This window comes from Salmo salar, chromosome ssa29, assembly GCF_905237065.1.
Source record: "Salmo salar chromosome ssa29, Ssal_v3.1, whole genome shotgun sequence".
Lineage (NCBI taxonomy): Eukaryota > Metazoa > Chordata > Actinopteri > Salmoniformes > Salmonidae > Salmo > Salmo salar.
In genome coordinates, this window is record NC_059470.1 from 42838067 (window position 1) to 42864591 (window position 26525).

General features: G+C 45.3%; 1 protein-coding gene across 1 annotated transcript in view; it reads right to left on the reverse strand.

The window, feature by feature from the left end:
• The window catches only part of vipr1b (vasoactive intestinal peptide receptor 1b), a 165827-nt gene that overhangs the window by 45288 nt on the left and 94014 nt on the right, over nt 1-26525 (reverse strand). Inside the window, exon 5 of the mRNA XM_045710828.1 lies at nt 6481-6578. Coding sequence (XP_045566784.1) covers nt 6481-6578 — 98 coding nt within the window. The remainder of the gene's footprint in view (nt 1-6480; nt 6579-26525) is intronic.

Below are 26525 nucleotides of genomic sequence, written 5' to 3' on the forward strand. Positions count from 1 at the left end.
GGCATTGTTCGTCACCAAATTCCTCTCTGCAGTCCTCATCCCTGATATTAGTGGTCTCCTCCGTCCAGTCCTCACCCCTGATATTAGTGGTCTCCTCCCTCCAGTCCTCATCCCTGATATTAGTGGTCTCCTCCCTCCAGTCCTCATCCCTGATATTAGTGGTCTCCTCCCTGCAGTCCTCACCCCTGATATTAGTGGTCTCCACCCTCCAGTCCTCATCCCTGATATTAGTGGTCTCCTCCGTCCAGTCCTCACCCCTGATATTAGTGGTCTCCTCCCTCCAGTCCTCATCCCTGATATTAGTGGTCTCCTCCCTCCAGTCCTCATCCCTGATATTAGTGGTCTCCTCCCTGCAGTCCTCATCCCTGATATTAGTGGTCTCCTCCCTGCAGTCCTCATCCCTGATATTAGTGGTCTCCTCCCTCTAGTCCTCATCCCTCCAGTCCTCACCCCTGATATTAGTGGTCTCCTCCCTGCAGTCCTCATCCCTGATATTAGTGGTCTCCTCCCTCCAGTCCTCACCCCTGATATTAGTGGTCTCCTCCCTGCAGTCCTCATCCCTCCAGTCCTCATCCCTGATATTAGTGGTCTCCTCCCTGCAGTCCTCACCCCTGATATTAGTGGTCTCCACCCTCCAGTCCTCATCCCTGATATTAGTGGTCTCCTCCCTCCAGTCCTCACCCCTGATATTAGTGGTCTCCTCCCTGCAGTCCTCATCCCTGATATTAGTGGTCTCCTCCCTGCAGTCCTCACCCCTGATATTAGTGGTCTCCACCCTCCAGTCCTCATCCCTGATATTAGTGGTCTCCTCCCTCCAGTCCTCACCCCTGATATTAGTGGTCTCCTCCCTGCAGTCCTCATCCCTGATATTAGTGGTCTCCTCCCTGCAGTCCTCATCCCTGATATTAGTGGTCTCCTCCCTCCAGTCCTCACCCCTGATATTAGTGGTCTCCTCCCTGCAGTCCTCACCCCTGATATTAGTGGTCTCCTCCCTGCAGTCCTCACCCCTGATATTAGTGGTCTCCTCCCTCCAGTCCTCACCCCTGATATTAGTGGTCTCCTCCCTCCAGTCCTCATCCCTCCAGTCCTCATCCCTGATATTAGTGGTCTCCTCCCTGCAGTCCTCATCCCTCCAGTCCTCACCCCTGATATTAGTGGTCTCCTCCCTGCAGTCCTCACCCCTGATATTAGTGGTCTCCTCCCTCCAGTCCTCATCCCTGATATTAGTGGTCTCCTCCCTGCAGTCCTCATCCCTGATATTAGTGGTCTCCTCCCTGCAGTCCTCATCCCTGATATTAGTGGTCTCCTCCCTCCAGTCCTCACCCCTGATATTAGTGGTCTCCTCCCGCCAGTCCTCATCCCTGATATTAGTGGTCTCCTCCCTGCAGTCCTCATGCCTGATATTAGTGGTCTCATCCCTCCAGTCCTCATCCCTCCAGTCCTCATCCCTGATATTAGTGGTCTCCTCCCTGCAGTCCTCACCCCTGATATTAGTGGTCTCCTCCCTGCAGTCCTCACCCCTGATATTAGTGGTCTCCTCCCTGCAGTCCTCACCCCTGATATTAGTGGTCTCCTCCCTGCAGTCCTCACCCCTGATATTAGTGGTCTCCTCCCTCCAGTCCTCACCCCTGATATTAGTGGTCTCCTCCCTCCAGTCCTCATCCCTGATATTAGTGGTCTCCTCCCTCCAGTCCTCATCCCTGATATTAGTGGTCTCCTCCCTGCAGTCCTCACCCCTGATATTAGTGGTCTCCTCCCTGCAGTCCTCATCCCTGATATTAGTGGTCTCCTCCCTCCAGTCCTCATCCCTGATATTAGTGGTCTCCACCCTCCAGTCCTCATCCCTGATATTAGTGGTCTCCACCCTCCAGTCCTCATCCCTCCAGTCCTCACCCCTGATATATCTGGTCTCCTCCCTGCAGTCCTCACCCCGGATAGAGTCAATATGAATGTATGTGCTGGTTATGTGTGTTGGAATATCAGGGTGTGTAGTGTGTAGGGCCCTATGAGTGTGTGTTGGAATATCAGGGTGTGTAGTGTGTAGGGCCCTATGAGTGTGTGTTGGAGTATCAGGGTGTGTAGTGTGTAGGGCCCTATGAGTGTGTGTTGGAGTATCAGGGTGTGTAGTGTGTAGGGCTTTGTGTGTGTGCATAGAGACAGGGTGTGTAGTGTGTGTAGGGCCCTGTGAGTGTGCATAGAGCCAGTGTGTAGGGCCCTGTGAGTGTGCATAGAGCCAGTGTGTAGGGCCCTGTTAGTGTGCATAGAGCCAGTGTGTAGGGCCCTGTCAGTGTGCATAGAGCCAGTGTGTAGGGCCCTGTTAGTGTGCATAGAGCCAGTGTGTAGGGCCCTGTGAGTGTGCATAGAGCCAGTGTGTAGGGCCCTGTCAGTGTGCATAGAGCCAGTGTGTAGGGCCCTGTGAGTGTGCATAGAGCCAGTGTGTAGGGCCCTGTGAGTGTGCATAGAGCCAGTGTGTAGGGCCCTGTGAGTGTGCATAGAGACAGTGTGTAGGGCCCTGTGAGTGTGCATAGAGCCAGTGTGTAGGGCCCTGTGAGTGTGCATAGAGCCAGTGTGTAGGGCCCTGTGAGTGTGCATAGAGACAGTGTGTAGGGCCCTGTGAGTGTGCATAGAGCCAGTGTGTAGGGCCCTGTGAGTGTGCATAGAGACAGGGTGTAGGGCCCTGTGAGTGTGCATAGAGACAGTGTGTAGGGCCCTGTGAGTGTGCATAGAGCCAGTGTGTAGGGCCCTGTGAGTGTGCATAGAGACAGTGTGTAGGGCCCTGTGAGTGTGCATAGAGACAGTGTGTAGGGCCCTGTTAGTGTGCATAGAGCCAGTGTGTAGGGCCCTGTGAGTGTGCATAGAGCCAGTGTGTAGGGCCCTGTGAGTGTGCATAGAGACAGTGTGTAGGGCCCTGTGAGTGTGCATAGAGACAGTGTGTAGGGCCCTGTGAGTGTGCATAGAGCCAGTGTGTAGGGCCCTGTGAGTGTGCATAGAGCCAGTGTGTAGGGCCCTGTGAGTGTGCATAGAGCCAGTGTGTAGGGCCCTGTGAGTGTGCATAGAGACAGTGTGTAGGGCCCTGTGAGTGTGCATAGAGCCAGTGTGTAGGGCCCTGTGAGTGTGCATAGAGCCAGTGTGTAGGGCCCTGTGAGTGTGCATAGAGACAGTGTGTAGGGCCCTGTGAGTGTGCATAGAGCCAGTGTGTAGGGCCCTGTGAGTGTGCATAGAGCCAGTGTGTAGGGCCCTGTGAGTGTGCATAGAGACAGTGTGTAGGGCCCTGTGAGTTTGCATAGAGCCAGTGTAGAAATAAGAATAAAGTACAGGGGTCCTTCAGACGGTCCCTGTTGCCATAGAGTTATCTATTGATCAGTCTTATGGCTTGGGGATAGAAGCTGTTCAGGAGCCTGTTTATAGTCAGACTTGATGCACCGGTTCCTCTTGCTGTTTGGAACCAGAGAAAACACTCTACGGTTTGGGTGGTCGGAGTCTTTATCGATTTTCCAAGCCCTGGATGTCAGTTTGGCCCCAGTGATGTACTGAGCTGTCCGCACCACTCTCTGAAGTGGCATGCGATCAAGGGCGGTGTTGTTGCCATACCAAGCAGTGATATAGCCAGGAGTTAGCCAGCAGTGATATAGCCAGGAGTTAGCCAGCAGTGATATAGCCAGGAGTTAGCCAGCAGTGATATAGACAGGAGTTATCCAGCAGTGATATAGACAGGAGTTAGCCAGCAGTGATATAGCCAAGATGCTCTCAATACTGCAGCTGTAAAACTTTCAGGATTTGAGGGCCCATGTCAAATCTTTTCATCCTCCTGAGAGGGAAGAGACGATGTCATGCCTTCTTCACGACTGTGCTTGTGTGAATGGACAATGTTATGTCCTTAGTGATGTGGACACCAAGGAACGTGAAGCTCTCGACACTCTCCACTGCAGCCCATTTGATGTGGATGGGGGCGTGCTCGGCCCTCCATTTCCTGTAGTCCAGAATCACTTCCCTTGTCTTGCTGACATTGAGGGAGAAGTTGTTGTCCTGGCACCACATTGCCAGGTCTCTGACCTCCTCCATATAGGCTGTCTCATCGTTGTCTGTGATCAGTCCTACCATCGTCGTGTCGTCAGCAAACCTAATGGTGTTGGAGTCGTGTTTGACCACGCAGTCGTGGGTGAAGTGGGAGTACAGGAGGGGACTAAGCAAATTGGAGTGGGTCCAGGGTGTCTGGGATAAGGGAGTTAACGTGTTCCCTAACCAGCCTCTCAAAGCACATCATGATTACAGATGTGAGTGAAATGGGGCAGGAGTCATGGTGAAGCCTTGGAGTTCTTGGGGACAGGAATGATGGCGGTCATCATTAAACATGTGGAACAAGGAGAGGTTGAAAATTACCGTGAATATGCATGCCAGCTGTTCAATGCATGGACTGAGAACATGCCCAAGAACATCGTCCAGCAACCTGGCCTTGCGACTGTTGACCTGATTAAAGACCTCACTCACGATGGCCTCGGAGAGCGAGATTGCCCAGTCCTTTGGGTATGACAACAGCAGGTAATTACCTGAATTTACTCAGTATGACTATAGTAGGTATGGGTGCACCTCAGCAACGCTCAAGGTCCTAAACGATATCGTAACCGCCATCGATAAGAGACATTACTGTGCAGCCGTATTCATCGACCTGGCCAAGGCTTTCGACTCTGTCAATCACCACATTCTTATCGGCAGACTCAACAGCCTTGGTTTCTCAAATGATTGCCTTGCCTGGTTTACCAACTACTTCTCTGATAGAGTTCAGTGTGTCAAATCGGAGGGCCTGTTGTCCGGTCCTCTGGCAGTCTCTATGGGTGTGCCACAGGGTTCAATTCTTGGGCCGACTCTCTTCTCTGTATACATCAATGATGTTGCTCTTGCTGCTGGTGATTCTCTGATCCCCCTCTACGCAGATGACACCACTCTGTATACTTCTGGCCCCTCTTTGGACACTGTGTTAACTAACCTCCAGATGAGCTTCAATGCCATACAACACTCCTTCCGTGGCCTCCAACTGCTCTTAAACGCAAGTAAAACTAAATGCATGCTATTCAATCGATCACTGCCCGCACCTGCACGCCCGTCTAGCATCACTACTCTGGACGGCTCTGACTTAGAATACGTGGACAACTACAAATACCTGGGTGTCTGGTTAGACTGTAAACTCTCCTTCCAGACTCACATTAAGCATCTCCAATCCAAAATTAAATCTAGAATGGGATTCCTATATCGCAACAAAGCATCTTTCACTCATGCTGCCAAACATACCCTCGTAAAACTGACCATCCTACTGATCCTCGACTTCGGTGATGTCATCTATAAAATAGCCTCCAACACTCTACTCAACAAACTGGATGCAGTCTATCACAGTGCCATCTATTTTGTCACCAAAGCCCCATATACTACCCACCATTGCAACCTGTACGCTCTCGTTGGTTGGCCCTCGCTTCATACTCATCGCCAAACCCACTGGCTACAGGTTATCTACAAGTCTCTGCTAGATAAAGCCCCGCCTTATCTCAGCTCACTGGTCACCATAGAAGCACCCACTTGTAGCACGCACTCCAGCAGGTATATCTCACTGGTCATCCCCAAAGCCAATTCCTCCTTTGGTCGTCTTTCCTTCCAGTTCTCTGCTGCCAATGACTGGAACGAACTGCAAAAATCTCTGAAGCTGGAGACTCAAATCTCCCTCACTAGCTTCAAGCACCAGCTGTCAGAGCAGCTCACAGATCACTGCACCTGTACATAGCCCATCTGTAAATAGCCCATCAATCTACCTACCTCATCCCCATACTGTATTTATTTATGTACTGTGTCTTGCTCATTTGCACCCCAGTATCTCTACTTGCACATTCATCTACCATTCCAGTGTTTAATTGCTATATTGTAATTACTTCGCCACCGTGGCCTATTTATTGCCTTAACTTACCTCATTTGCACTCACTGTATATAGACTTTTTGTTTGCTTTTGTTCTACTGTATTATTGACTGTATGTTTGTTTTACTCCATGTGTAACTCTGTATTGTTTGTGTCACACTGCTTTGCTTTATCTTGGCCAGGTCGCAGTTGCAAATGAGAACTTGTTCTCAACTGGCCTACCTGGTTAAATAAAGGTGAAATAAAATTTTAAAAAATATAAAAAAATAGGTAGTTACCACCTGTAGATACTCAGTATGACTATAGTAGGTAGTTACCTGTAGATACTCAGTATGACTATAGTAGGTAGTTACCACCTGTAGATGCTCAGTATGACTATAGTAGGTAGTTACCACCTGTAGATACTCAGTATGACTATAGTAGGTAGTTACCACCTGAAGATACTCAGTATGACTATAGTAGGTAGTTACCTGAAGATACTCAGTATGACTATAGTAGGTAGTTACCACCTGTAGATACTCAGTATGACTATAGTAGGTAGTTACCTGTAGATACTCAGTATGACTATAGTAGGTAGTTACCTGAAGATACTCAGTATGACTATCGATGTGATGAGGGAGATCAGGGAGATGCTGTGTCCAACAGTGTAGCCAATTTTCACCTGCCAGAAGAAGTTCCCCTGAGAAACACAAACAACAGTTCATTTTATAATTCACTTTGGATTATTCATATGTTCAACATACGTGAGCTCCTGCTATGCTAGGATCCAAGGATTCCAGGCATGTGCTTTGTCAGGGACAGAGTGTTTAGCCAGGAGTTGATGGACAGACTGTTTAGCCAGGAGTTGATGGACAGAGTGTTTAGCCAGGAGTTGATGGACAGAGTGTTTAGCCAGGAGTTGATGGACAGTGTTTAGCCAGGAGTTGATGGACAGAGTGTTTAGCCAGGAGTTGATGGACAGAGTGTTTAGCCAGGAGTTGATGGACAGAGTGTTTAGCCAGGAGTTGATGGACAGAGTGTTTAGCCAGGAGTTGATGGACAGAGTGTTTAGTAAGGAGTTGATGGACAGAGTGTTTAGTAAGGAGTTGATGGACAGAGTGTTTAGCCAGGAGTTGATGGACAGAGTGTTTAGCCAGGAGTTGATGGACAGAGTGTTTAGTAAGGAGTTGATGGACAGAGTGTTTAGCCAGGAGTTGATGGACAGAGTGTTTAGTAAGGAGTTGATGGACAGAGTGTTTAGCCAGGTGTTGATGGACAGAGTGTTTAGCCAGGAGTTGATGGACAGAGTGTTTAACCAGGAGTTGATGGACAGAGTGTTTAGCCAGGAGTTGATGGACAGAGTGTTTAAACAGGAGTTGATGGACAGAGTGTTTAGTGTTTAGTCATACAGGCAACAGAGATCCACTCCTGAATCAATGAGAACTAGGGCTGTCGCCGAATGCGAGCCATTATGATTGCATTTTCATTGACTACATTTAAGCTTCCCACCAATCACATCACTAGGGTAAGGACCCTGGGACTGAACAACTCCTTCTTCGCGGAACCCAAACCAAAAACAGATTTAATGTGTCGTTCTGGTATGTATAGAGTCATGTCATCATGGAATGATCTGTACGAGAGTAACTGTAGGTTACTCAGGTATGTTTAGACTGGTTCTGTAGGATACTCAGGTATGTATAGACTGGTACTGTAGGTTACTCAAGGTATGTATAGACTGGTACTGTAGGTTACTCAGGTATGTATAGACTGGTACTGTAGGTTACTCAGGTATGTATAGACTGGTACTGTAGGTTACTCAGGTATGTATAGACTGGTACTGTAGGTTACTCAGGTGTGTATAGACTGGTACAGGTATGTATAGACTGGTACTGTAGGTTACTCAGGTATGTATAGACTGGTACTGTAGGTTACTCAGGTATGTATAGACTGGTACAGGTATGTATAGACTGGTACTGTAGGTTGCTCAGGTATGTATAGACTGGTACAGGTATGTATAGACTGGTACTGTCACGCTCTGACCTAGGAGAGCTGTGTTTTCTCTGTTTAGTTAGGTCAGGGTGTGATAGGTGGGTGGGCATTCTATGTTTTGTTTTTCTATGTTTTGGCCGGGTATGGTTTCCAATCAGAGGCAGCTGTCTATCGTTGTCTCTGATTGGAAGCCATACTTAGGCAGCCTGTTTTTCCCTTTGTTTTCGTGGGTAGTTGCTTTCTGTTTAGCCTGTTAGGGCTAGGGGGCAGTATTTACACGGCCGGATAAAAAACGTACCCGATTTAATCTGGTTATTACTACTGCCCAGAAACTAGAATATGCATATAATTATTGGCTTTGGATAGAAAACACCCTAAAGTTTCTAAAACTGTTTGAATGGTGTCTGTGAGTATAACAGAACTCATATGGCAGGCAAAAACCTGAGAAGATTCTGTACAGGAAGTGCCCTCTCTGACCATTCCTTGGGCTTCTTGACTCTCTTTATTGAAAATGTAGGATCTTTGCTGTAACGTGACACTTCCTACGGCTCCCATAGGCTCTCAGAACCCGGGAAAAAGCTGAATGATGTCTTTGCAGCCCCTGGCTGAAAAACATTAGCGCCTTTGGTAAGTGGTCTATCAGAGGACAATGAGACTGAGGCGCGTGCACGAGGCGACCCCATGTTTTTATTTTCTCTCTCTATGAACTAAAACACGGTTTCCTGGTCGGAATATTATCGCTTTTTTACGAGAAAAATGGCATAAAATTTTATTTTAAACAGCGGTTGACATGCTTTGAAGTACGGTAATGGAATATTTTGATTTTTTTTGTCACGAAACGCGTCGGGCGTGTCACCCTTCTTTACCCTTTCGGATAGTGTCTTGAACGCACGAACAAAACAGAGGATATTTGAACATAACTATGGATTATTTTGAACCAAACCAACATTTGTTATTGAAGTAGAAGTCCTGGGAGTGCATTCTGACGAAGAACAGCAAAGGTAATAACATTTTTCTTATAGTAAATCTGACTTTGGTGAGGGCTAAACTTGGTGGGTGTCTAAATAGCTAGCCCTGTGATGCCGGGCTATCGACTCAGAATATTGCAAAATGTGCTTTCACCGAAAAGCTATTTTAAAATCGGACATAGCGAGTGCATAAAGGAGTTCTGTATCTATAATTCTTAAAATAATTGTTATGTTTTTTGTGAACGTTTATCGTGAGTAATTTAGTAAATTCACCGGAAGTTTGCGGGGGTATGCTAGTTCTGAACGTCACATGCTAATGTAAAAAGCTGGTTTTTGATATAAATATGAACTTGATTGAACAAAACATGCATGTATTGTATAACATAATGTCCTAGGATTGTCATCTGATGAAGATCATCAAAGGTTAGTGCTGCATTTAGCTGTGGTTTGGGTTTATGTGACATTATATGCTAGCTTGAAAAATGGGTGTCTGATTATTTCTGGCTGGGTACTCTGCTGACATAATCTAATGTTTTGCTTTCGTTGTAAAGCCTTTTTGAAATCGAACAGTGTGGTTAGATTAACGAGAGTCTTGTCTTTAAAATGGTGTAAAATAGTCATATGTTTGAGAAATTGAAGTAATAGCATTTCTAAGGTATTTGAATATCGCGCCACGGGATTACACTGGCTGTTGCGTAGGTGGGACGATTTCGTCCCACCTAGCCCAGAGAGGTTAGTTTGTAAACCTGACGGAACTGTTGACTGTCATTTTGTTTATTTTGTCTAGTGTTCGTTTTCATTAACAATAACGATGAGCACTCAACACGCTGAGCCTTGGTCTCCTCTATATGACGCCCCTTACAGAACTACCCACCAAGATTGGACCAAGCAGTGTGGATCAGAGGACTGGCCCTGGGAAGAGATCCTGGATGGGGCAGGACCTTGGACAAGGCCGGGGGAGTATTGCCGCCCGCAGGAGGAGATAGAGGCAGCGAGGGCAGAACGGCGATACTGGGAGGAACGGGCAAAAAAGCAACAGGAGCCCGAGAGGCAGCGGCAAAAACATTTTTTGGGGGGCACACGGGTAGATTGGCTAAGGCGGGTTTAAGACCTGTGCCAACTCCCCGTGCTTACTGTGGGGAGCGAGTGACTAAACAAGCACCGTGTTATGCGGTGATGCGCACTGTGTCGCCCATGCGCACTCACAGCCCGGTGCGCTCAGTGCAAGCTCCTCACCGTTGTCGTGCTAAGGTTGGCACTCAGCCAGCAAGGAGTGTGCCTGCTCAGCATTCCTGGTCTCCAGTGCGCCTCCATGGCCCAGTATATCCTACGCCAGTTCTACGCACTGTGTCGCCAGTTCGCCACCATAGCCCAGTACGTCCTGTGCCTGCTACTCAGACTCTCCCTCCGGTGCCTGCTCTGAGCACCCGGTCCTCAGTGTGTCTCTCCAGTCCGGTGAGACCTGTTCCAGCTCCACGAGTAAAGCCTCCAGTGATAATCTATGGTCCGAAGCCTGTAGAGATGATCCATGGCACCAAGCCTCTAGTGACGATCCATGGCCTGGAGCCTGTAGGGATGTTCCATGGCACGAAGCCTCCAGAGGTAATCCATGGCCCTGAGCCTGTAGGGATAATCCACGGCAAGAAGCCTGTAAGGATAATCCATGGCCCGGAGCCTGTAGAGATGATGATTTTTTGGAAGAAACACATTTCTTTGAGCATCACCAATTGTACATTGTGTGGCAAACCTCTTCAAGGTTAGGAGGGTTTGTCACAAATTAAGTGGGAAAGTGTCACCAAAATCTGCCCAGAATGAAAGTTCTTTCGAACATGACAATACCTGTGTGTTTGTTTCTCCATCCTGGTCCATCCAGGCCGCAGGTAAGGTCAAGGATAGCAGGGTTCGGTACACAAATCTCGTTCTCGGTAGGTCCAGATCTAAACGCCAACAGGTAAGTCCAAAACAGTCTAGCTCGTACACGGTAAATCCAGCCAATATCGATTGTCTCTTTCTCTATGGTTCATAGATCCTTCCAGCCCTCTCTCTCCCTTCCTGGTTTGTCTTGACCCTTTATCTGTGGGTCAGCTCCACCTTCTGAGGGTTCCTCTTGCTTCTGGGAATTGTAGTTTTGGCAGTCGGCCATTTGGTGATCTGTAGTTCTGATCGGGGTGGCCATTTTAGTGATCGGGCAGAGCCCATTTATTAGTTCTGCTCTCACATATCTGCCATTTATCACTCGACCCCCTTCTTTGCCACAATTGTACGATTTCTCTTAAATTACGATAGATAAATGGCTGGTTCTTTTTTTCCTGACACCGTAGGTTCATGTACTTTGACGTGAAGTGGTAAAATTAGCGCTCTATTTTCGTTTTTGACCTTTAATCCCAGAAAAATGGCCTTTACTAAAAAGCGTTGAGGCCTCGACGCCATCTTGTTTCGGGGCTAACAACCCATTAGTCCAAACCTATGCGCACCAAGTTTCGTCTTCAAAGTCTTTTCCGTTTAGGAGAAATGGCCATGTCGTGATTGGTGATGTTTTGTACATTTGCAATAAGATTCCATTCGCCATCTGCTGGAATTTACCGGGACAGCGGAAAAATGACCAAAATGTGAAAATTATATAAAACGGAAACCGAATGTCCAAGAGACTTCGTTCGATGACTTCCTGGAAGATCTGGCCCCGGTGCACGGCCCGACGCCGTCGGCAAATTTTACAAACATTCGCGGACGTCTAGTAAGGGACCGTACATTTGCAATATGGAGTTTCTCATCAATCATACAGCAAATGCCAAAATGTGCCCTTCATGTATGTAAGTTGATGTCACTTTTATGTCCAATAGTTCTTCCCAGCTGTATGTAATAACACTTGAGATTTTTTGGCCAACAATGTAAGAAATAATACGTAAAAAAAACAATTTACTGCATGGTTTCCTAAGGACCTGTAGCGAGCCGACCATCTCAGTCGGCGCCTTATAATAGTCCTCTACCCTTTAGCTCAGTGCGGATGTTGCCTGTAATCCATGGCTTCTGGTTGGGGTATGTACGTATGGCCACTGTGGGGACAATGTCATCGATGCACTTATTGATAAAGCCAGTGACTGATGTGCTGTACTCCTCAATGCCATCGGAAGAAACCTCGAACATATTCCAGTAGCTTAGCATCTGCGTCACCTGACGACTTCCTTATTGAGCGAGTCACTAGTACTTCCTGCTTTAGTTTTTGCTTGTAAGCAGGAATCAGGAGGATAGAGTTATGGTCAGATTTGCCAATTGAAGGGCGAGGGAGAGCTTTGTACGCGTCTGTGTGTGGAGTAAAGGTGGTCTAGAGTTTTTTTTCCCTCTGGTTGCACATTTAACATGCTTGTAGAAATGAGGTAAAATGGATTTAAGTTTCCCTGCATTAAAGTCCCCGGCCACTAGGTGTGCCGCCTCTGGATGAGCATTTTCTTGTTTGCTTTTTGCCTTATACAGCTGGTTGAGTGTGGTTTTAGTGCAGGATCAGTTTGTGGTGGTAAATAGACAGCTACGAAAAATACAGATGAAAACTCTCTTGGTAAATAATGTGGTCTACAGCTTATCATGAGATACTCTACTCTACCTCAGGCGAGCAAAACCTTGAGACTTCCTTGCCGATGGACCGGAAACCCAGCCAGCTGTATGTTCAGCCACGACTCGGTGAAACATAAGATATTACAGTTTAATGTCCCTTTGCTAGAATAGTCTTGATCGGAAATAATCAATTTTGTTATCCAATGATTGCACGTTGGCTAATAGGAATGGCAGTAGAGGGGGATTACTCACTCGCTGTCAGATCCTTTCAAGGCACCCCGACCTACGTCCCCGATATCTCTGTCTCTTCTTCATGCGAATGACAGGGATTTTATGTGTCATTCATGCGAATGACACACAATAGCACAATTGGTTAGGAGCCCGTAAAACGGCAGACATCTCCTCTGGCTCCATCATGTATTTGTACGTGTTATGTGGACCCCAGGAAGAGTAGCTACTGCATGTGCAGTAGCTACTCTTAACTAAACCTCCCTCTGCAACTGGATCCTGGCCTTCCTGACGGGCGGCCCTGAGGTGGTGAGGGTAGACAACAACTGGTGGTAGGCCTGATAACAGACGATGATGAGACAGCCTATAGGGAGGAGGTCGTCAGACCTGGCCATGTGGTGCCAGGACAACAATCTCTCCCTCAACGTCAGCAAGACAAAGGAGCTGATCGTGGACTAAAGAAAATGGAGGGCCGAGCATGTCCCCATTCACATTGACGGGCTGCAGTGGAGCGAGCCGAGAGCATCAAGTTCCTCAAGTTCCACATCACTAAGGACCTATCATGATCCAAACACACCAACACAGTCATGAAGAGGGCACGACAGGAGGTTGAAAAGATTTGGCATGAGCCCTCCGATCTTTTAAGAGTTCTACAGCTGCACCATTGAGAGAATCTTGACTGGCTGCATCACCCGCTTGGTATGGCAACTGCTTGGCGCTACAGAGGGTGGTGAGTACGGCCCAGTACATCACTAGGGTCGAGCACCCTGCCATCCAGGAAATCTATACCAGGCGGTGTCAGAGGAAGGCCCTAAAAATAGTCAAAGACTTCAGCCACCCAAGTCATAGACTGTTCTCTCTGCTACCGCACAGAAAGCGATACCGAAGCACCAAGTCTGGGACCAAAAGGCTCCCTAACAGCTTCTAATCTAGCCCCGGGCCATATGACTGCTGAGCAGTTAATCAAATGGCTACCCGACTATATACATTGACCCTCGTTTCTTTTGCCCCGACTCTCTTGTGCTGGCTCTATGCACCCTCACTGGACCCACACACACTACACTGACTCTAACACACACACACACACACACACACACACACACACACACACACACACACACACACACACACACAGACACACACACACACACACACACACACACACACACACACACACAGACACAGACACAGACACACACAGACACACACAAAACACACACACACACACAAAACACACACACACACACACAAAACACACACACACACACACATACATACTCACAATAAATACGTTTAACATTTCTTTGGTTACTACATGATTCCATATGTGATATTTCATTGTTTTGATGTCTTCACTATTATTCTACAATGTAGAAAATAGTACAAATAAAGAAACACTCTTGAGTAGGTGTGTCAAAACTTTTGACTGGTACTGTACACACATACATATAAATACACATACATATGTATATGTATATATTTTTAAAATATATTTTCCTATATTATTTTCCGCTAACCCTACCACCCCTCCCCAAGTTACAGTAAAGTAATGGACAACAACGCTTAGGCTTCTACTTCCAGCTTATACATACTGTATACATTTTACGGACACAGTATATTTTACAAAAGTTATATTTTGTTTGTTTTTAGTCCTTCCTCTACCCTCATCCTCTCCCATCTATTTCTGATGTCCATCCAGTTTGATTTATATTTGCTATATTTTTTCCATATTTTCGAATGTGGTATTTTGGACGCAGCAATTGCAGAATAAATGCAGTGTACTGCAGTTATGCTGCAAAATTACAGTAGTAAAAAAAAAAAACGGTGTTATTCTGGGCGCAGTATTTGCAACATACAGCAGTTATACTGCACTCTGGCTGCAATTATACTGCAGTTATACTGCATTGTACAGCAGTTATACTGCACTCTGGCTGCAATCTTTTTCCGTAAGGGCAGAATCAAATAGGCTTCCCAAAATAGCATGGTCACTGTGGTAGTACGTTTATTTTGATTGGCGATTTTGTTACATTTATCAAAATCTCATCAGGTAGCCTAATTTCAGATGTAATATATTATTACGGAAATCTTTCTTCTTGCACAGCAATAAGCATTTAAATCAAACCTATTATATTCATTTGGCTGTGCATACTCAGTGCCAGCCGTGTACCTATTGGTCAGTAACCAGGATCAGCTCGTTACACCAGACACACCACACGATAATGGCAACAAAATCTAACGGTGACAGAACTTTGTCAGAGCCGACGACTGTTCGCAGCAGTAATTAATCGGTAAACCTAGACCTTATCAAACTGAACGAGCCAAGACATCTGACAATCGTTTACGAGCTAAGATTTTGCCTATGACGAGGAAGTGTTGTCTGGGACTACACAATCGTGTCACAAAACGGCTAAAATTGTACCGTCCGTAAAGGACTTTAGTCTTTGATTCACTGCTAAGCCATGTTGACCTATTGACCTTCAGAGGATTTACAGAAGCCAGAAGGGAAGCTTATGGATCTATTGACCTTCAGAGGATTTACAGAAGCCAGAAGGGAAGCTTATGGATCTATTGACCTTCAGAGGATTTACAGAAGCCAGAAGGGAAGCTTAAACAAGCATGTGTCTTTCTCCAGGACACAATATTCCCTATAAAATGCACTACTTTTGAGCAAAGCTCTATGGCCCCTGTACCTTTCCAAGGTCCATGTCTTTCAGCGGGAAGAACCTAATACTCAGGTTGGTATGTCTGGGATTGAGCCAAACAGCCACTGTTGGTGAATGTGTTACTACCCTCCCATTAATAATATTCTACTGCTACTACCCTCACATTACTACCACTCTACTACTACTACCCTCCCATTAATAATATTCTACTACTACTACCCTCACATTACTACTGCTCTACTACTACTACTACCCTCCCATTACTACCACTCTACTACTACCCTCACATTACTAACGCTCTACTACTACCCTCCCATTACTACCGCTCTACTACTACTACCCTCCCATTACTACCCCTCTACTACTACTACCCTCCCATTACTACCACTCTACTACTACTACCCTCCCATTACTACCACTCTACTACTACTACCCTCCCATTACTACGACTCTACTACTACTACCCTCCCATTACTACCACTCTACTACTACTACTACCCTCCCATTACTACCACTCTACTACTACTACCCTCCCATTACTAGCACTCTACTACTACTACTACCCTCCCATTACTACCACTTTACTACTACACTCCCATTACTACCACTCTACTACTACTACCCTCCCATTACTACCGCTCTACTACTACTACCCTCCCATTACTACCGCTCTACTACTACTACCCTCCCATTACTACCCCTCTACTACTACTACCCTCCCATTACTACCACTCTACTACTACTACCCTCCCATTACTACCGCTCTACTACTACTACCCTCCCATTACTACCACTCTACTACTACTACCCTCACATTACTACCGCTCTACTACTACTACCCTCCCATTACTACCGCTCTACTACTACTACCCTCCCATTACTACCACTCTACTACTACTACCCTCCCATTACTAGCACTCTACTACTACTACCCTCACATTACTACCACTCTACTACTACAGTCCCATTACTACCACTCTACTACTACTACTACCCTCACATTACTACCGCTCTACTACTACTACCCTCCCATTACTACCGCTCTACTACTACTACCCTCCCATTACTACCACTCTACTACTACTACCCTCCCATTACTACTGCTCTACTACTACTACCCTCACATTACTACCACTCTACTACTACTACCCTCACATTACTACCCCTCTACTACTACTACCCTCCCATTACTACCGCTCTACTACTACTACCCTCCCATTACTACCGCTCTACTACTACTACCCTCCCATTACTACTGCTCTACTACTACTACCCTCCCATTACTACTGCTCTACTACTACTACCCTCCCATTACTACTGCTCTACTACTACTACCCTCCCATTACTACCGCTCTACTACTACTACCCTCCCATTACTACTGCTCTACTACTACCCTCCCATTACTACCACTCTACTACTACTACCCTCCCATTACTACCCCTCTACTACTACTACCCTCCCATTACTACCCCTCTACTACTACTACCCTCACATTACTACCACTCTACTACTACCCTCCCATTACTACCACTCTACTACTACTACCCTCCCATTACTACCACTCTACTACTACTACCCTCACATTACTACCACTCTACTACTACTACCCTCCCATTACTACCACTCTACTACTACTACCCTCCCATTACTACCGCTCTACTACTACTACCCTCCCATTACTACCACTCTATTACTACCCTCCCATTACTACCGCTCTACTACTACTACCCTCCCATTACTACCACTCTACTACTACTACCCTCCCATTACTACTGCTCTACTACTACTACCCTCCCATTACTACTGCTCTACTACTACTACCCTCCCATTACTACCACTCTACTACTACTACCCTCCCATTACTACCACTCTACTACTACTACCCTCCCATTACTACCACTCTACTACTACTACCCTCCCATTACTACTGCTCTACTACTACTACCCTCCCATTACTACCACTCTACTACTACTACCCTCCCATTACTACCACTCTACTACTACTACCCTCCCATTACTACCACTCTACTACTACTACCCTCCCATTACTACCACTTTACTACTACACTCCCATTACTACCACTCTACTACTACTACCCTCCCATTACTACCACTTTACTACTACACTCCCATTACTACCACTCTACTACTACTACACTCCCATTACTACCACTCTACTACTACTACCCTCCCATTACTACCACTCTACTACTACTACCCTCCCATTACTACCACTCTACTACTACTACCCTCCCATTACTACCACTCTACTACTACTACCCTCACATTACTACCGCTCTACTACTACTACCCTCCAATTACTACCACTTTACTACTACACTCCCATTACTACCGCTCTACTACTACCCTCACATTACTACCGCTCTACTACTACCCTCCCATTACTACCACTCTACTACTACTACTACCCTCACATTACTACCGCTCTACTACTACTACCCTCCCATTACTACCACTCTACTACTACTACCCTCACATTACTACCGCTATACTACTACTACTACTACCATCCAATTACTACCACTCTACTACTACTACCCTCATATTACTACTGCTCTACTACTACTACCCTCCTATTAATACCACTCTACTACTACTACCCTCACATTACTACCGCTCTACTACTACTACCCTCCCATTACTACCACTCTACTACTACTACTACCCCCCATTACTACCACTCTACTACTACTACTACCCCCCATTACTACCACTCTATTACTACTACTACCCTCCCATTACTACCGCTCTACTACTACTACCCTCCCATTACTACCACTCTACTACTACTACCCTCCCATTACTACCACTCTACTACTACTACCCTCCCATTACTACCACTCTACTACTACTACCCTCCCATTACTCACAGTACAAACACTCTACTACTCCCCTCACAGTACTAACACTCTACTACTACTACTACTACTACCCTCATAGTACAAACACTCTACTACTACCCTCACAGTACTAACCCTCTACTACTACCCTCACAGTACTGACACTCTACTAATACCCTCAGAGTACTAACACTCTACTAATACCCTCACAGTACTGACACTCTACTACTACCCTCACAGTACTAACACTCTACTACTACTACTAATTCCCTCACAGTACTAAAACTCTACTACTACCCTCACAGTACTAACACTCTACTACTACCCTCACAGTACTAACACTCTACTACTACCCTCACAGTACTAACACTTTACTACTACCCTCACAGTACTAACACTCTACTACTACTACTACTACCCTCACAGTACTGACACACTACTACTACTACCCTCACAGTACTAACACTCTACTACTACCTCACAGTACTAACACTATACTGCTACCCTCACAGTACTAACCCTCTACTACTACCCTCACAGTACTGACACTCTACTACTACCCTCACAGTACTAAGACTCTACTACTACTACCCTCACAGTCCTAACACTCTACTACTACCCTCACAGTACTAACCCTCTACTACTACCCTCACAGTACTAACACTCTACTACTAACCTCACAGTACAAACACTCTACTACTACTACTACTACTACTACCCTCACATTACTAACACTCTACTACTACCCTCACAGTACTAACACTCTAATACTACCCTCACAGTACTAACCCTCTACTACTACCCTCACAGTACAAACACTCTACTACTACCCTCACAGTACTGACACTCTACTACTACTACCCTCACAGTACTAACACTACTACTACCCTCACAGTACTAACACTCTACTACTACCCTCACAGTACTGACACTCTACTACTACCCTCACAGTACTGACACTCTACTACTACCCTCACAGTACTGACACTCTACTACTACCCTCACAGTACTGACATTCTACTACTACCCTCACAGTACTAAACTCTACTACTACTACTACTACTACTCTCACAGTACTAACACTCTACTACTACCCTCCCATTACCACCACTCTACTACTACTACTACCCTCACATTACTAACACTCTACTACTACCCTCACAGTACTAACACTCTACTACTACCCTCACAGTACTAACACTCTACTACTACCCTCACAGTACTAACACTCTACTACTACTACCCTCACAGTACTAACACTCTACTACTACCCTCACAGTACTAACACTCTACTACTACCCTCACAGTACTGACACTCTACTACTACTACCCTCACAGTACTAACACTCTACTACTACTACCCTCACAGTACTAACACTCTACTACTACCCTCACATTATTAACACTCTACTACTACCCTCACAGTACTAACACTCTACTACTACCCTCACAGTACTAACACTCTACTACTACCCTCACAGTACAAACACTCTACTACTATCCTCACAGTACTAACACTCTACTACTACCCTCACAGTACTAACACTCTACTACTACCCTCACAGTACTAACACTCTCCTACTACCCTCACATTACTAACACTCTACTACTACCCTCACAGTACTAACACTCTACTACTACCCTCACAGTACTAACACTCTACTACTACCCTCACAGTACTAACACTCTACTACTACTCTCACAGTACTAACACTCTACTACTACTACCCTCACAGTACTAACACTCTACTACTACTACCCTCACAGTACTAACACTCTACTACTACCCTCACAGTACTAACACTCTACTACTACCCTCACAGTACTAACACTCTACTACTACCCTCACAGTACTAACACTCTACTACTACCCTCACAGTACTAACACTCTACTACTACCCTCACAGTACTAACACTCTACTACTACCCTCACAGTACTAACACTCTACTACTACCCTCACAGTACTAACACTCTACTACTACTACCCTCACAGTACTAACACTCTACTACTACCCTCACAGTACTAACACTCTACTACTACCCTCACAGTACTAACACTCTACTACTACTACCCTCACAGTACTAACACTCTACTACTACCCTCACAGTACTAACACTCTACTACTACCCTCACAGTACTGACACTCTACTACTACTACCCTCACAGTACTAACACTCTACTACTACTACCCTCACAGTACTAACACTCTACTACTACCCTCACAGTACTAACACTCTACTACTACCCTCACAGTACTAACACTCTACTACTACCCTCACAGTACTAACACTCTACTACTACCCTCACAGTACTAACACTCTACTACTACCCTCACAGTACTAACACTCTACTACTACCCTCACAGTACTAACACTCTACTACTACCCTCACAGTACTAACACTCTACTACTACCCTCACAGTACTAACACTCTACTACTACTACCCTCACAGTACTAACACTCTACTACTACCCTCACAGTACTAACACTCTACTACTACTACCCTCACAGTACTAACACTCTACTACTACCCTCACAGTACTAACACTCTACTACTACCCTCACAGTACTAACACTCTACTACTACCCTCACAGTACTAACACTCTACTACTACCCTCACAGTACTGACACTCTACTATTACTACCCTCACAGTACTAACACTCTACTACTACTACCCTCACAGTACTAACACTCTACTACTACCCTCACAGTACTAACACTCTACTACTACCCTCACAGTACTAACACTCTACTACTACCTCACAGTACTAACACTATACTGCTACCCTCACAGTACTAACCCTCTACTACTACCCTCACAGTACTGACACTCTACTACTACCCTCACAGTACTAAGACTCTACTACTACTACCCTCACAGTACTAACGCTCTACTACTACCCTCACAGTACTAACCCTCTACTACTACCCTCACAGTACTAACACTCTACTACTAACCTCACAGTACAAACACTCTACTACTACTACTACTACTACCCTCACATTACTAACACTCTACTACTACCCTCACAGTACTAACACTCTAATACTACCCTCACAGTACTAACCCTCTACTACTACCCTCTCAGTACAAACACTCTAATACTACCCGCACAGTACTGACACTCTACTACTACTACCCTCACAGTACTAACACTCTACTACTACCCTCACAGTACTAACACTACTACTACCCTCACAGTACTAACACTCTACTACTACCCTCACAGTACTGACACTCTACTACTACCCTCACAGTACTGACACTCTACTACTACCCTCACAGTACTGACACTCTACTACTACCCTCACAGTACTGACATTCTACTACTACCCTCACAGTACTAAACTCTACTACTACTACTACTACTACTCTCACAGTACTAACACTCTACTACTACCGTCACAGTACTAAGACTCTACTACTACCCTCCCATTACCACCACTCTACTACTACTACTACCCTCACATTACTACCACTCTACTACTACCCTCACAGTACTAACACTCTACTACTACTACTACTACTACCCTCATAGTACAAACACTCTACTACTACTACCCTCACAGTACTAACACTCTACTACTACTACCCTCACAGTACTAACACTCTACTACTACCCTCACAGTACTAACACTCTACTACTACTACCCTCACAGTACTAACACTCTACTACTACCCTCACAGTACTGACACTCTACTACTACTACCCTCACAGTACTAACACTCTACTACTACTACCCTCACAGTACTAACACTCTACTACTACCCTCACATTATTAACACTCTACTACTACCCTCACAGTACTAACACTCTACTACTACCCTCACAGTACAAACACTCTACTACTATCCTCACAGTACTAACACTCTACTACTACCCTCACATTACTAACACTCTACTACTACCCTCACAGTACTAACACTCTACTACTACCCTCACAGTACTAACACTCTACTACTACCCTCACATTACTAACACTCTACTACTACCCTCACAGTACTAACACTCTACTACTACCCTCACAGTACTAACACTCTACTACTACCCTCACAGTACTAACACTCTACTACTACTCTCACAGTACTAACACTCTACTACTACTACCCTCACAGTACTAACACTCTACTACTACTACCCTCACAGTACTAACACTCTACTACTACCCTCACAGTACTAACACTCTACTACTACCCTCACAGTACTAACACTCTACTACTACCCTCACAGTACTAACACTCTACTACTACCCTCACAGTACTAACACTCTACTACTACCCTCACAGTACTAACACTCTACTACTACCCTCACAGTACTAACACTCTACTACTACCCTCACAGTACTAACACTCTACTACTACTACCCTCACAGTACTAACACTCTACTACTACCCTCACAGTACTAACACTCTACTACTACCCTCACAGTACTAACACTCTACTACTACTACCCTCACAGTACTAACACTCTACTACTACCCTCACAGTACTAACACTCTACTACTACCCTCACAGTACTGACACTCTACTACTACTACCCTCACAGTACTAACACTCTACTACTACTACCCTCACAGTACTAACACTCTACTACTACCCTCACAGTACTAACACTCTACTACTACCCTCACAGTACTAACACTCTACTACTACCCTCACAGTACTAACACTCTACTACTACCCTCACAGTACTAACACTCTACTACTACCCTCACAGTACTGACACTCTACTACTACTACCCTCACAGTACTAACACTCTACTACTACCCTCACAGTACTAACACTCTACTACTACCCTCACATTACTAACACTCTACTACTACCCTCACAGTACTAACACTCTACTACTACCCTCACAGTACTAACACTCTACTACTACCCTCACAGTACAAACACTCTACTACTATCCTCACAGTACTAACACTCTACTACTACCCTCACATTACTAACACTCTACTACTACCCTCACAGTACTAACACTCTACTACTACCCTCACAGTACTAACACTCTACTACTACCCTCACAGTACTAACACTCTACTACTACCCTCACAGTACTAACACTCTACTACTACCCTCACAGTACTAACACTCTACTACTACCCTCACAGTACTAACACTCTACTACTACTACCCTCACAGTACTAACACTCTACTACTACCCTCACAGTACTAACACTCTACTACTACCCTCACAGTACTGACACTCTACTACTACCCTCAGACTCTTCTTCTCTAGCATGATTTTCCTTTCAGGAACTTCCAGAGTTGTTTCAGCTTCGTCTCTAAGATGGTGTCTGACGTTTCTAATGGGTGTTTGGAGGTTAAGAGTTCTTCATCCCTAACCGAAGGAGGTGTCTCACACTTCGGGCTCCGACATGAAATTCCTTTTAAAGTCGGTCACATCCAGATCCCCCTGGACTCAGTCATCTTGAATACTAATGATGCCACCTCAGTGGTTGGACGAGCTGAGAGCTGGGTGGGGGGGGTGGAGAGAGTGGAGAGTAGTGGAGCGTAGTGGAGCCCCCACTGAGAAAGCTTTTAACACCATATAGAGGACATTCACTTCACTGATCAGACTGTTGTGACCATGAGCCAGATGACCTCATAGGAGAATGTATGAGCCACAGTGAATGTATGACAGAGTTAATGTATGACAGAGTTAATGTATGAATGTATGACAGAGTGATGTATGACAGAGTTAATGTATGACAGAGTTAATGTATGACAGAGTTAATGTATGGCAGAGTGATGTATGACAGAGTGAAGTATGACAGAGTGATGTATGACAGAGTGATGTATGACAGAGTTAATGTATGACAGAATGATGTATGACAGAGTTAATTAATGTATGGCAGAGTGATGTATGACAGAGTGATGTATGACAGAGTGAATGCATTACAGAGGTAATGTATGAGCCACAGTGAACCTATGAGCCACATCTAATGTTTATGAGCCACAGGGAATGTATGACAGAGTGAATGTATGACAGAGTGAACATATGAGCCACAGGGAATGTATACAAAGCCTCCAGAGCTAGAAACACAACGGAGACAGCTGCTAATGTGTCTGCATTCATGCTGACCAATAAGATTAGAGCCCTTAGATTGTAATGACTGTCTGAAGCCTTGGAGGAATGGTGATGAGGAGAGAAAGACAAAGAGAAGTGACCTAATCTTGTCATTGTGGATCAACAACGTTCCGTTCTGCCTCAACAAAAAGGATGGATGCTGAAGTTCTGGAACACTGTGGTTCTCTATCATTCTGGAACACTGTGGTTCTCTATCATTCTGGAACACTGTGTGTGGTTCTGGAACACTGTGGTTCTCTATCATTCTGGAACAATGTGGTTCTGTATCATTCTGGAACACTGTGGTTCTCTATCATTCTGGAACAATGTGGTTCTCTATCATTCTGGAACACTGTGGTTCTCTATCATTCTGGAACAATGTGGTTCTCTATCATTCTGGAACACTGTGGTTCTCTATCATTCTTGAACACTGTGGTTCTCTATCATTCTGGAACACTGTGTGTGGTTCTGGAACACTGTGGTTCTCTATCATTCTGGAACACTGTGGTTCTCTATCATTCTGGAACAATGTGGTTCTCTATCATTCTGGAACACCGTGGATCTCTATCATTCTGGAACACTGTGGTTCTCTATCATTCTGGAACACTGTGGTTCTCTATCGTTCTGGAACACTGTGGTTCTCTATCATTCTGGAACAATGTGGTTCTCTATCATTCTGGAACACTGTGGTTCTCTATCATTCTGGAACACTGTGGTTCTCTATCATTCTGGAACACTGTGTGTGGTTCTCTATCATTCTGGAACACTGTGGTTCTCTATCATTCTGGAACAATGTGGTTCTCTATCACTCTGGAACAATGTGGTTCTCTATCATTCTGGAACACTGTGTGTGGTTCTGGAACGCTGTGGTTCTCTATCATTCTGGAACACTGTGGTTCTCTATCATTCTGGAACACTGTGGTTCTCTATCGTTCTGGAACACTGTGGTTTTCTATCATTCTGGAACACTGTGTGTGGTTCTGGAACACTGTGGTTCTCTATCATTCTGGAACACTGTGTGTGGTTCTGGAACACTGTGGTTCTCTATCGTTCTGAAACACTGTGGTTCTCTATCATTCTGGAACACTGTGGTTCTCTATTATTCTGGAACACTGTGGTTCTCTATCGTTCTGAAACACTGTGGTTCTCTATCGTTCTGGAACACTGTGGTTCTCTATCATTCTGGAACACTGTGGTTCTCTATCATTCTGGAACAATGTGGTTCTCTATCACTCTGGAACAATGTGGTTCTCTATCATTCTGGAACACTGTGTGTGGTTCTGGAACACTGTGGTTCTCTATCATTCTGGAACACTGTGGTTCTCTATCATTCTGGAACAATGTGGTTCTCTATCATTCTGGAACACCGTGGATCTCTATCATTCTGGAACACTGTGGTTCTCTAACATTCTGGAACACTGTGGTTCTCTATCGTTCTGGAACACTGTGGTTCTCTATCATTCTGGAACAATGTGGTTCTGTATCATTCTGGAACACTGTGGTTCTCTATCATTCTGGAACAATGTGGTTCTCTATCATTCTGGAACACTGTGGTTCTCTATCATTCTGGAACAATGTGGTTCTCTATCATTCTGGAACACTGTGGTTCTCTATCATTCTGGAACACTGTGGTTCTCTATCATTCTGGAACACTGTGTGTGGTTCTGGAACACTGTGGTTCTCTATCATTCTGGAACACTGTGGTTCTCTATCATTCTGGAACAATGTGGTTCTCTATCATTCTGGAACACTGTGTGTGGTTCTGGAACACTGTGGTTCTCTATCATTCTGGAACACTGTGGTTCTCTATCATTCTGGAACAATGTGGTTCTCTATCATTCTGGAACACTGTGTGTGGTTCTGGAACAATGTGGTTCCCTATAATTCTGGAACACTGTGGTTCTCTATCATTCTGGAACACTGTGGTTCTCTATCATTCTGGAACACTGTGTGTGGTTCTGGAACACTGTGGTTCTCTATCATTCTGGAACACTGTGGTTCTCTATCATTCTGGAACAATGTGGTTCTCTATCATTCTGGAACACCGTGGATCTCTATCATTCTGGAACACTGTGGTTCTCTATCATTCTGGAACACTGTGGTTCTCTATCGTTCTGGAACACTGTGGTTCTCTATCATTCTGGAACAATGTGGTTCTCTATCATTCTGGAACACTGTGGTTCTCTATCATTCTGGAACACTGTGGTTCTCTATCATTCTGGAACACTGTGTGTGGTTCTCTATCATTCTGGAACACTGTGGTTCTCTATCATTCTGGAACAATGTGGTTCTCTATCACTCTGGAACAAT